General features: G+C 40.5%; 1 protein-coding gene across 1 annotated transcript in view; it reads left to right on the plus strand.

Annotated features, from left to right (window-relative positions):
- Nucleotides 1-12,288, plus strand: part of LOC111159711 (stAR-related lipid transfer protein 9-like) — a 66,804-nt gene that overhangs the window by 46,704 nt on the left and 7,812 nt on the right. Inside the window, exons 19-21 of the mRNA XM_022522272.1 lie at nucleotides 35-208; nucleotides 623-806; nucleotides 1,171-1,308. Of these exons, the coding sequence (XP_022377980.1) occupies nucleotides 35-208; nucleotides 623-806; nucleotides 1,171-1,308 (496 nt within the window). The remainder of the gene's footprint in view (nucleotides 1-34; nucleotides 209-622; nucleotides 807-1,170; nucleotides 1,309-12,288) is intronic.

A 12,288-nucleotide genomic window follows, 5' to 3' on the forward strand; every position in this document is an offset into this window, starting at 1 on the left:
CCAGCTTCAGTGAATCAGTCACATTTCGTCTCAGGCAAAAACAAACGATTGAGACCCTCCGGAGAGAAAGGGCTGAACGACTTCAGAACTTCCACTGGACACGGAGCCTCCAGCCCAACAGGGATCTCCACACCCGGGACCCCGACCTACCCAGCAGGCGCCGAGAATACCTGCAGCAACTGAGGAAGGATGTTGTGGAGACCACCAGGTGCGGGTGGACCCAGGACCCTGCAGAGAGCAGGTTGTGTGTAGGGTGACAGGGCTGTGGGGAGCAGGGCTTGGAGAGAGGAGGCTGCAGCTTTCTTGGACGGGAGTGATTCCAGGAGTGGGTCCCACGCTCCTGTGGGCAGGTGGAGGTGACTGTGGGAGAATGGGGCAAGGGAAAGAGGAGGATGTGGGAGGGCATAGGGTGGGGACAGGGGACAGGTCATGGGAGAAGGTGGGCAGAGTGGCTGTGACCTACCATGTAAGACAGTAGGCCTGAGCCTCAAAATGCGTTGTAAAACCAAACTGTAGGCAAAGAGAGGATGGTGTTGAATGGGTCTGGGATGAGCAGGCCAAGGCTGTCACCCAGCTGCCCATAATGTTAGAGGGCATCTCTCCACCCTATGGTTTTCCTCAGGAGCCCAGGGTCGGCATCGCGGTCTGCTCACCCCGCCTCTGACATAGCACTGATGCTGCAAGAATACCAGCGTGCTCGCGAGGAGGCCAAGGTGGAGATTGCCCGGGCCCGGGCCCGGCTACGGGAGCGGACTGAGCAGGAGAAGCTAAGAATCCGCCAGCAGATCATCTCCCAGCTGCTGAGGGTGGGAAGTGGGACAGGCCGGTGATGTCAGGGTAGTCCTAGAGCAGATGTCAGACTGGGTCAGCCTTCACTGGAGCTGCCTCTGAGTCAGGATGTGGCAAATGGAGGAAGGTGTTGGACTCCTAGTACCAGCTCAAAGCTCTGCTCACTCTTTTTCCATGCCATCCTGCTCTGACCAGCTCCTGTCCAGAGGCCAGAGGCTGGGAGGAGGCAGCTTTGGTTTTTAGTTGGGGTAAGCTTGTAGGGAGGCCTAAGTGTTTCAGGTTGAGGTGGGAGGTGCTGGGGAGGTGAGGACTGGTGGTGTCGGGTGGAGTGGGTAGTGGGTAGGTTACACCAGAAGCTGGTTGACAGCCCCCTGTCCTCAGGAAGAAGAAAAGCTGCATACCCTGGCCACGTCCAACTCCCTGTGTACCAGCTCCAATGGAAGCCTCTCCTCTGGTGTTACTTCTGGCTACAATAGCAGCACAGCCTTGCCAGACCAGCTCCAGTCCCCAGACAGTGTGGTGAGTAGGCAGATGCTAACAGTGAGCCCGGGGCCAGAACGGAGGCAAGAGTTGGGGCAGGAAGTTCTCCCTCCTGGAGGCTGCTGCTGACATGAGCCCTTCTTGTGGATGAGAGGTAGTCTTTGGTTTTACCTTTAGTTTTGTCTCCTACTTCCTGTTTGTTCATCCAACAAGTGTTTATTTTGTAGGTAGTATTTTAGGCACTGGGGATATAGCAGTGAGGAAAACCATTCTTGGGCTAAGTACAGCTTATTTAGTGACTATTTAATCACCATCGCAGTAAGTTATATGAAGAAGGGGTACTAAGCCAGTATAAAACGGGATCTGATCTAGTCTGGTAGGTCAACAGAGATAGTCTGAAGAGGGTGCCTTTAAACTGAGATCAGGAGGGGTGAAAGGCAGTTAACAGAAGAGGTTAGTGCTGGGGGTCAGGTGTCAGGAGAGTGAGTCTTCCAGGCAGAGCGCTTGGCAAGTGAGGCCATGAGGGAGGAAGAATTGGAGGAACTAATAGAAGGCTGGTGTGGCTGGAGAATAGTGAGACAGGATAGGGAAAATCACATAGACTGTTGTGAATTCTGGCCCTTTTAGGATCCATGTGATCATGTTACTTCCCAGAAGCTGCTGTAAAGCTTTGAAGCAGGGGAGCAGGATGATGAGATTACAGGAGAAGGGGGCAGAGCAGCTGTGGGTAGAACCCAGTGAGAGTTGCCTATCGCCTTGTCAGGAGCCCTGGCAGTGAAGCGGAGCACAGAGAGTGCTGTGGACAGAGAGCATCCCCAGGACACAGGAGCCCATTGCCTGTGAGAGGAAGGGACAGGGTAGAGCTGGGAACAACACACACTTCTGGCTTGAGTAGCTGAGGGGGCCGTGATGGTGACAGTACCTTGGAGCATGGGAGGAGGACAGGTTTTGTGGGGAGGATCGTCAGTCTGGTTTTCCTGGGTTTAGAGTGCCTGTGAGAAATGCGAGGAGAGCAGTTGGAAATATAGATATGGAGCTTAGGGGTAAGATCTGGCTGGGATATAAAATTTGAAATTTGTTTTATATTAAACTTCACATAGTAAAAATAGTATTCAGACAGTAGCAAAGGACATATGATATCAAGTTCATCTTCCAGTCTCCTGTTTTCCCTCCCCCGAAGCAGTCACACACCAGTATGGGGTATATTTCCAGAGGCATTCTGGACGATATTCTATGTTTTAATATCTATAAGAGTGTGCATATTTTTTCTTTAAATTTTCTTGTTTTTTAGATTTATTTTTCTTTCTCTTTAAAATTTTGTTATTTTTTGTTGTATATTTTATTTATTTATTTTTGAGAATGTATATTTCTAAAGTATATGAATGACAGCATACTGTATATACCTGCTTTGTCCCTTTTCATCCTGAGGAATGTCTTTCGGACAGCACTGCACACCGGCAAATCTGCTGCTGACTCATCCTTTTTAACGGCTGATACAGTGTTTCCTTTTTCTCTTTGCATGTTTATAAATGTCATGTTTTTACATAGATAATCTGTCATATGGTATTTCTACCATTCATGTGGTAGAAAAGACAAAAAATATGGACATCTGTAAAGATATATAGGGCAATACCTGTTCCCGTTGCCTGAGAACCTGGTCCTCCTCCTTCACTGACACCTACGCCCCCTCGCCCCAAGGCAACAGAGCTGTTGCACAGGGGGGCTTGAATACAGTCTTCTGCTGTTATGAACAGTGCTGCCATCCATAACTTTGTGCGTGTGTCATTCTGTACATGTGCAAATATACCTAGAAGTGGACTCAAAAAGTATATGTATTTGAGATCTTAATATTGACAAGTTTTCCCTCACACAAATGTACCAATTTATACTCCCACCAGCAATAGAAGAGAGACACGTTACTACCCCCATGCTCTCACCAAGTTGTTATCAAAATGTTTGATTTTTGCTGAGCTATCTGTTCATATCTTTAACTCATTTCTCTAATTTTTTCTTACCAATCTCTGGAGTTCTTTTGGCAAGCTAGCCCTTTGTCTGATAGGAATTATATTTGTCTCTGTTCTTGGTTCTCTTCTGACTTTGCTTATTGTATTTGGAGCCATTCAGAAGTTTTTATCAGTTTTTCTCTTAATTGTCTATGTTCTGATCATAATTAGAAACACATTCTTCATTTGAAAGTTGCAAAGAATTTCTCCTGTGATTTCTTCTGGAAATTACATGGCTTTATTTTTCATGTTTAAATCTTTGATTAAAAAAAATAAATCTTTGTTCATTTTGAAAAAATATATGTGTGTGTGTGTGTGTGTGTGTGTGTGTGTGTGTGTGTGTGTGTGTGTGTAAGTATAAGGTGGGATCCGACTTCATTCTTTCTAGATGGCTATCAAGTTGTCCCTTTAACATTTGATAGTTCCTCTGGACAGCTCATCTCTACAAGCTTAGGATGCCAACTTTTCTTATATAAGGTTTATAATGTGTTTTACTCCCGGTTCTTCTTTTTCTGAGCTTTTTTTCCCTTAAATTTATGTATTTGAAAGAGAGCAGAGCGAGTGAGAGAGAACTCGAGTGAGGGGAGTAGGCAGAGAGAGAGGGAGAAGTGACTCCCCACTGAGCAGGGAGCCCGCTGTGGGGCTCAGTCCCAGGACTCTGGGACCATGACCTGGGCTGAAGGTAGACACTTAACTGGCTGATCCACACAGGTTCCCTTTTCTAGAGTATTTTTTCTTGTTTACTTTTTATATGAGATTTAGAATTAGCTTAACTAGTTCATTTATAAAAACTTGTTCATATTTTTAATGGGACTTTGTTAAATTTATAAACTGATTTATATTTATATTTATAAACTGAGATTTAGGGAGAAATCTCATCTTATGTGATGGAATTTCCTAACCAAGAACATAGTAAGTTCCAGCTACCTTTGTGTGTTTAAAATTTCCTTGACATGTCTCTCAATTTCTTGTCAGATTTAGTCCTAAGTGTTTTATTTTTTGTTACTGTTGTAACTGTACGTGTTTTATGTTATTTTTGTTACTGTTGTTTTGCCTTTATATCTTCCGTATGGTTGTTAATTTGTATGTATGAAAGGCATTGATGTTTATTTTGTGTGTCCATATTGTTTTTTGGTCTGTTCTCTAGATCTGTACTAATACAGTAGCCACCATCATAGGTAAGCTATCTTATTTTAAATTTAATTAGAATTGAATCATAGCTTTTGCTCTTAAGTCACACAAGCCACATTTCACATGCTCAATTACTACACATGGCTAGTGGCTACCATACTGTAGAGCCCTGCTTTCGATTTTTTTTTAGGCATAAAACCACATAATCTGCAAGTAGAGATGGCTTCCCCGTTTCCTTTCTAATTTTTGTACCAGTATTTTCTTCTTCTTTTCTAAGTGCATTACCTAGTATTTCCAGCATAAATAAAATCATAGTGATGACAGTGACCATCCTTGTCTTCTTCCAGGCTTTAGTGGGAATGCTTCCAGTGTTTCCCTATGTAAGCTGGGTGCTAGTTTTTGAGCTGAGCTAGATCTATTTGGCAGTACTAAGTAAGTATCCATCAATTCCTATTTTACAGAGCATTCTTACATGGAATGGTTATTTCATTCTTTGGAGATGATCATCTGATGGGATAATATTGAGCCATTCTTACAGTCTGGAATCAATCCTATAATACATTGTGTACTTGTGCATATGCTCTATTATTTTAATGTAGTGTCAGAGTCTATTTGCCATGTCTTCAGGATTTTGCATCAGTATTTATGACTTTTTCCCCTGTAGTTTATGTTTTTGCAATAAGTTTCAGGTTTTGTTATCAGTGTTATATTTCTTTTTAGGAATAAAATGTTCAGGAATAGTTAAAAAGTAATAAAACTTTATACCTATTAAGTTGTCAAAAATTAGAAAGTCAGATGTTGGCAGGACTTTTGGGAAATAGGAATCTTATAAGACTTATAAAGTTCTTATGATCCAGCAATGCTTGCATAGTTTATGAGGGGACATGTATGAAATTATTAAAGCATTGTTTGAAGTGATAAAGAGTTGGAAACCATTTGAGAATCCATCATTGGGCGAACGGATAGATAAAATGTGGTTGATATGGGACGCCTGGTGTCTCAGTTCGTTAACCGTCCAACTCTTGACCTTCATTCATGATCGCAGGGTTATGAGATCCACTCCACACTGGGCTTGGAACTTGCTTGAGATTCTCTCTCTCCCCCTCTGCTCTTCCCTGCCCCTGCCCCTGCTCCAGTACATGCATGCTCTCTCTCTGAAAAAAAGGAAGTGGTCTGATGAGATCAGGAGTTGATAAATAAGGCTCTTTGGCCAGACCAGGCCCTCTGCCTGATCTGATTTTGGTAAATGAAGTTTTACTGGAATACAGCCTTGCCTATTTATTTATATGTTGTCTGTGGTTATGTTTATGTTCTAATAGCAGAACTCTGAGTAGATGAAACTACTCAAATGGTCCACAAAGCCTCAAACACTATCTAGACCGTTGCAGAAAAAGTGTGCCAGTCCCTGGTTGAGATTTTTTTTCTTTTGGAGTTTTTATCCTAATTTGTTAATTTCTGCTTTAAAAAAATTAATTCCTTTTTCTTGTGATAATTTCTAAGTCTTGTCTTGTGGTCAGTAGTTTTGTGGAATGTGTTTGCTATTTTCTCATGATTAGATTGAAGTTATGCATTTTGTCAAGAATACCACAGTAACGATGTGCCCTTCTCATTAGGGGTTGCTAGATAAAACAAAGAAAAACACAGGACATCTCTTAGAGTTTTAGACCAACAACAGATGATACTGTTGTGTAAGTCTGTCTCCTGCAAATGCCGTATCCTTAGTACATTATAGCAGAGGCTGCTTGATGTCAATATGTCCTGTTAGTGGTGTTAACCTTGAAGTTACAGTGATGTCTAGGAGCTGTCCACTGAAAGTTACTATTTTTCTCTTTATAATTAGTAAACATTTGGCAGAGATACTTTTAAGCTATGCAAGTATCCTGCTTTTCCTCAAACTTTTGCCTACTAATTTGAGCATCCATCAGTGTATTTTGTTTGAAAAAAATTATTACTGTGGTTTTCTTTTAAGATTTTATTTATTTATTTGACAGAGAGAGAGAGATCACAAGTAGGCAGAGAGGCAGGTAGAGAGAGGAGGAAGCAGGCCCCCCACTGAGCAGAGAGCCCGATGTAGGGCTCGATCTCAGGACCCTCGATATCATGACCTGTGCTGAAGGCAGAGGCTTAACCAACTGAGCCACCCAGGTGCCCCTTACTGTGGTGTTTTAATGGCAATTGTGTATTTGCCTCATTTCTTCTACATTTATTAATTAGAATTTTTCTGTAAAGAAGTATTCTTCTCTCCTATTTATTCAGTTATTTAATTTGTTCAGTTTTTGACTCATACATATTTTATTCTGTGGGTTATAATCTAATAGTAGCATTTTAAAAAAAGATTTTATTTATCTGACAGAGCGAGCAAGCGCAAGCAGGGGGAGGGCCAGAGGGAGAAGGAGGCTCTCTGCTGAGCAGGGAGACTGATGTGGGGTTTGATCCTAGGACCATGGGATCATGACCTGGCTGAAGATAGATGCTTAACCAGCTGAGCCACCCAGGTGCCCCTCTAATACTATCATTATTTCATTTCTCAGATTGTTCCAGCTTTCCTTATTTGTAGTTCTTTCCCATTGAGTCTTGTGCCCTTATATCTCTCCTTTTTTTGAGCACTTCCTTTAATTCATTTATCTTTTTTGTTGTTATAATTCATTGTCTTTTAGTACATTCACAGAGTTATGTATCCATCACCACAATCAGTTTCAGAATATTCTCATTACCGTAGAAAGAATCCCCGTGGCCATCAGTCATCACTCCCCAAACTCATCATCCCTAGCCCTGGGTAAGCACTGCTTTCCATCTCTATGGATTTGCCTGTTCTGGACATTTCGGTCCCTTGTGACTGGCTTCTTTCACTTGGCACAATGTTTTCAGGGTTGTGTTAATTTCCTAGGGTTTCTGTAACAAATTACCATAAACAGGGTGGCTTAAAACAACAGAAATTTATTTTCTCATAGTTCTTAAGGCTAGGAGTCTGAAATGATGGCATCGACATGGCCATGTTTCCTTTGAAAGCTGTGGGGAAAAATCTGTTTCATGCTTCTCTCTGGGGTTCTGGCCGCTGCAGGCAATCCTTGCCTTACAACTGTACACTCCTACTTCTGCCCCTGCCCTCAAATGGCATTCTCTCTGTATGTCTTGGTTGTCTTCACTGCTCTTCTTAAAGGACATGAGTCATTGGATTTGGGGCCCACTCTAATCCCATATGACCTCATTATAACTTGATTACATCCAGTGTAATCCAAACAGGGTCACACTCATAGAGGTCAGGGGTTAGGACTTTTGGAAGACAGTAACTCAACTCACCAGGTTTCTTCTACATTGTGGCATGTATCAGACTATCATTCCAGTATAACCAATAATAACACATTGTGTGAATAGGTCACATTTTACTCATTCATCAGTTGATGGACATTTAGATTGTTTTTACTTTTTGCCTATTCTGAATAATGCTGAATAATGCTATTCTAATAATGAACATTCACATCTAAGTTTCGGTGTGGGAACTGTGTGTTAGGTCTGTGGGAAAGAACTGCAAGACATCTGTCTGCTGTAAAACTATGTGAAAGACCTAATAGATTTTTAAAATCTTGGGTATGGGTGTTTCCCAACAATCTGTGCAATTCTAGGGTGTGATAGTTTAGGAGTGAATAGGATTTGAACTCATTCATGTGTAGAGTGAAATTCATGTGAAATTGAGAACCAGGCAGATCCATCTACTCTGACGCTGAATGTGGCTGCAGAGAAATTGGATCTCAAAGATTACAGGTGGGGGATTTTTGAGGTATGTCCATATTCATTCAAGTGGAGGTCAAAGAAGCCCAACTGAAGGAACTCCGGACTCACAGTGACAACTGTGGATTGAACAAAAGTTCTTTTTAAAGGGGCTGTTTTGAAGATTATGATTCTGACTTTGGAGGAACTATGGTGATTGGCACTAGGAGGAATCACATGTAAAATTCCTTAAATAAAAACTAATTGACTTAAAAAAAAGGGGCACCTGGGTGGCTCAGCAGGTTAAGTCTCTGCCTTCAGCTCAGGTCCTGCTCTCAGGGTCCTGGGATCAAGCCCCGCATCGGGCTCTCTGCTCAGCGGGGAGCCTGCTTCCTCCTCTCTCTCTCTGCCTGCCTCTCTGCCTACTCGTGATCTCTGTCTGTCAAATAAATAAATAAAATCTTTAAAAAAAAATTAAAAAAAAAGTTTTGGGGAGTGCATGGGTGGCTCAGTCAGTTAAGCATCTACTTTCTGCTCAGGTCATGATCCCAGCCAGGGTCCTGGGATTGAGCTGCCAGGCTTCCTGCTTAGCAGCGAGCCTGCTTCTCCCTCTGCCTGGCCCCTCCCCTGCTCATGCACCCCCATGCATGACAAATATCTTGAAAAGGAAAAAGGTTTTGTATGGACATAGTTTTTCATGATTTGGGGGTATATGCCTAGGAGTTGAGTTAATGGGTCATAGAGTGCGTGTTTTAACGTTTTTAACAACTACCAAACTATTTTTCACAGAAGCTACACTCTTCTAAAGTCCCACCAGCAGTATATGAGCATTGCATTTCTCCACATCCCAGCCAACACCTTTCTCTTTATTTATGGTAATCCTAGTGGAGGTGATAGGGCACCTCAGTGTGGTTTTGATTTGCATTATCCTGATGTTTAAAGGCTTTGAGCATCTTTTCATGTGCTTACTAGCCATTTGTATGTTTTCTTTGGATACATGTCTATTAAGATCTTCTGTCCATTTTATAAATGGGTTGTCTTTTTGTTAAGTTTAAAAATTCTTTATATATTCTAGTACCAGTCCCTTATCAATTACAAGATTTGTAAAACTTATATCCCATTCTGTGTATTGTCTTTGCACTTTCTGGTAATGTCCTTGGAAGCACAAATATTTTGATGATGCTCATTTTATCTACTTATTCTTTTATTTCCTATGCTTTTGGTTTCATATCTAAGTAATTATTGCCCAGTCCAAGGTTACAAAGATTATGCCTATATAGGCATACATGCCTCATTTTATTGTGCTTCACAGATAATGTGTTTTTTACAAATTGAAAGCTTGTGGCAGTCCTGCATTAAGCAATTCTCAGTGCTATTTTTCTAACAGCATTTGTTCACTTCCTTTTGGTGATTCTTGAAATATTGCCAACTTTTTCATTATGATTATATTTTTTATGATCTGTGGTTAGTGATTATGACTCACTGAAAGCTCCAATGATGGTTAGCATTTTTAAGCAGTAAAGTATTTTTTAATTAAGGTTTACATATACATTTTTAGACATAATGATAATGCACACTTAGTAGACTACAGTATAGTGTAAACATCACTTTTTTATGCACTGGGAAACAAACTAAGATCATTTGATTCACTTTATTCCGGTGGTCTGGAACCAGACCTGCAATATTTCCACAGTATGCCTGTATTTTCTTTTAATAGTTGTATAGTTTTAGTTTCTACATTTAGGTTTTGGATCCATTTTCAATTAAGATTTGTATATAGTGAGCCAAAATTAGGGGTCAAATTTCATTCTTTTGCATGTGAATATCTAGTTGTCCCAGAACCATTTGTTCAAACAACTGTTGTTTCCGCTCATTGAATTGTCTTGGCACCCTTGTCGAAGATGAACTGACCATCAGTGTATGGATTTATTTCTGGACTCTGAATTTTATCCCATTGAATTACATGTCTGTTCTTATGCCAGTTCCATTGTCTTGATTACTGTAACTTTGTAGTAAAGTTTGAGGTCAGAAAGTGTGCAACTTTGTTCTTTTGCAAGATTGTTTGGCTATTCTGTGTTCCTTGAATTTCCATGTGAATTTTAGGAATCAGCTTATCAATTTCTGCAAAGAAGTCAGGTGAGATTTGGGTTTGGATTGCAGTGATTCTGTATGTCAATTTGGGATGTATTAAACACCATAACAGTAATGTCTTTTGATCCATGAACACGGGCTGGCTTTCCTTCTATTCAGGTCTTCTTTGCTTTTAGCAGTGTTTTATAGTTTTCAGAGTAGGAGTTTTGAATTTTTTTTTGTTAAATTTATTCTTAAGCATTTTATTCCTTTGATGCTATTATAAATGGAATTTAAAAAAAAGATTTATTTATGTATTTGAGAGAGAGGGAAAGGGAAGGAGAGAGGGAGGGAGGGATGGGAGGAACAGAGTCCCCAGCAGACTTCCCACTGAGCCCAATGTAGGGCTCCATCTCAGGACTCTGAGATCATGACCAGAGCCAAAATCAGCAGTTGGACACTTAGGCAAATAAGCCATCCGGGCATTTTTTTCTTAATTTTTTTCTTAATTTCATTTTCAGTTTGTTCATTGCTACTCTACAGAAATACAGTTGATTTTTGTATATTCATCTTGTCTCCTGTACACTTGCTGAACTAGTTCTGATAGTTTTCTAGCAGATTCCTTAGGTTATTCTGTACACCAGCTCATGGCATCTGCCTTGGTTGTTTTTTTCTTGCCTAATTGCCCCAGTAGAATCTCCAGTTCAATGCTGAATAGAAGTGCTCTGAGAGTATACATCCTTGTTTCTGACGTTAGGAGAAAACCATCCAGCCTTTCACCATTAAGTATGATGTTAACTGTGTGTTTTTTGTGGATAATCTTTATCAGGTAGAGGTAATTCTTTTCCAGTCCTAGTTTGTTGAGTGTTTTTTTTTTTTTTTTTTTTTTGGTAAAGATTTTATTTATTTGACAGAAATTACAAGTAGGCAGAGAAACAGGCGGGGGGGTAGGGGGATGGGAAGCAGGCTCTCCGCTAAGCAGACAGCCTGATATGGGGCTTGATCCCAGGACCCTGAGACCATGACCTGAGCCAAAGGCAGAGGCTTTAACCCACTGAGCCATCCAGGTGCCTTGTTTAATGTTTTTATCACGAAAAGGTGTTGAATTTAGTCACATGCCTTTTCTGCATCTATTGAGATGATAGTGTGGATTTTTTCCTTTATTAACATGTTATATTGCATGACTGATTTTTGTATGTTGAACTAACTATATCCCAGGAATGTATAATGTATACTTGGTCATGTGTATATTTCTCTTTCTGTGATGCTAGATTCAGTCTCCTAATTTTTGTTGGCAATTTTGTGTCTCTATGCATAAGGGATATTTATCTGTAATTTACCTCTGATGTCTTGGGTTTTGTGTCAGGGACTTACAGAATAACTTATGAAGTATTCCCTCTTCTGTTTTTGAGAAGGGTTTGTGAAGCACTGGTGTTAATTCTTTAAATGTTTGGTAGATTTGAAGCTAATGAAGCTGATCTTGTGAAATTTTCTTTATGGGAATTTTTTGTTTACTAATTTAGTATCTCATTAAATGTTCAAATATTATATTTCTTCTTGAGTCAGGTTTGGTAGTTCCTGTCTTTCTAGTGATTTGTCCATTTCATCTAAGTTATCTAATTTATTGGTGTATAATTGTTATAGCATTCATTTATTATTTTTCATTGTTGTGTATATTTAAAGCTAAAAATTTCTACTCAAGACCTGCTTTAGTTATATCCCACAAATTATTTTTATCGATTTTTAAATAATTTTGCAATTTCAATTTGTAATTCTTCCTTGATCCAGTTGTTGTTAAGAGTTTTGTGTTTTGTGTTTTTTTTTAGATTATTTATTTATTTATTTGACAGAGAGAGATCACAAGTAGGCAGAGAGGCAGGCAGAGAGAGAGAGAGGGGGAAGCAGGCTCCCTGCCCAGCAGAGAGCCTGATGGATGCAGAGCTCTATCCCAGGACCCTGAGACCTTGACCTGAGCCAAAGGCAGAGGCTTAACCCACTGAGCCATCCAGGTGCCCCAGTTGTTAAGAGTTTTTTTTTTTTTTTAAAGATTTTATTTATTTATTTGACAGACAGAGATCACAAGTAGGCAGAGAAGCAGACAGATAGA

Source organism: Enhydra lutris, unplaced genomic scaffold, assembly GCF_002288905.1.
Source record: "Enhydra lutris kenyoni isolate GAN:26980312 unplaced genomic scaffold, ASM228890v2 scaffoldscaffold4, whole genome shotgun sequence".
Taxonomy (NCBI): domain Eukaryota; kingdom Metazoa; phylum Chordata; class Mammalia; order Carnivora; family Mustelidae; genus Enhydra; species Enhydra lutris.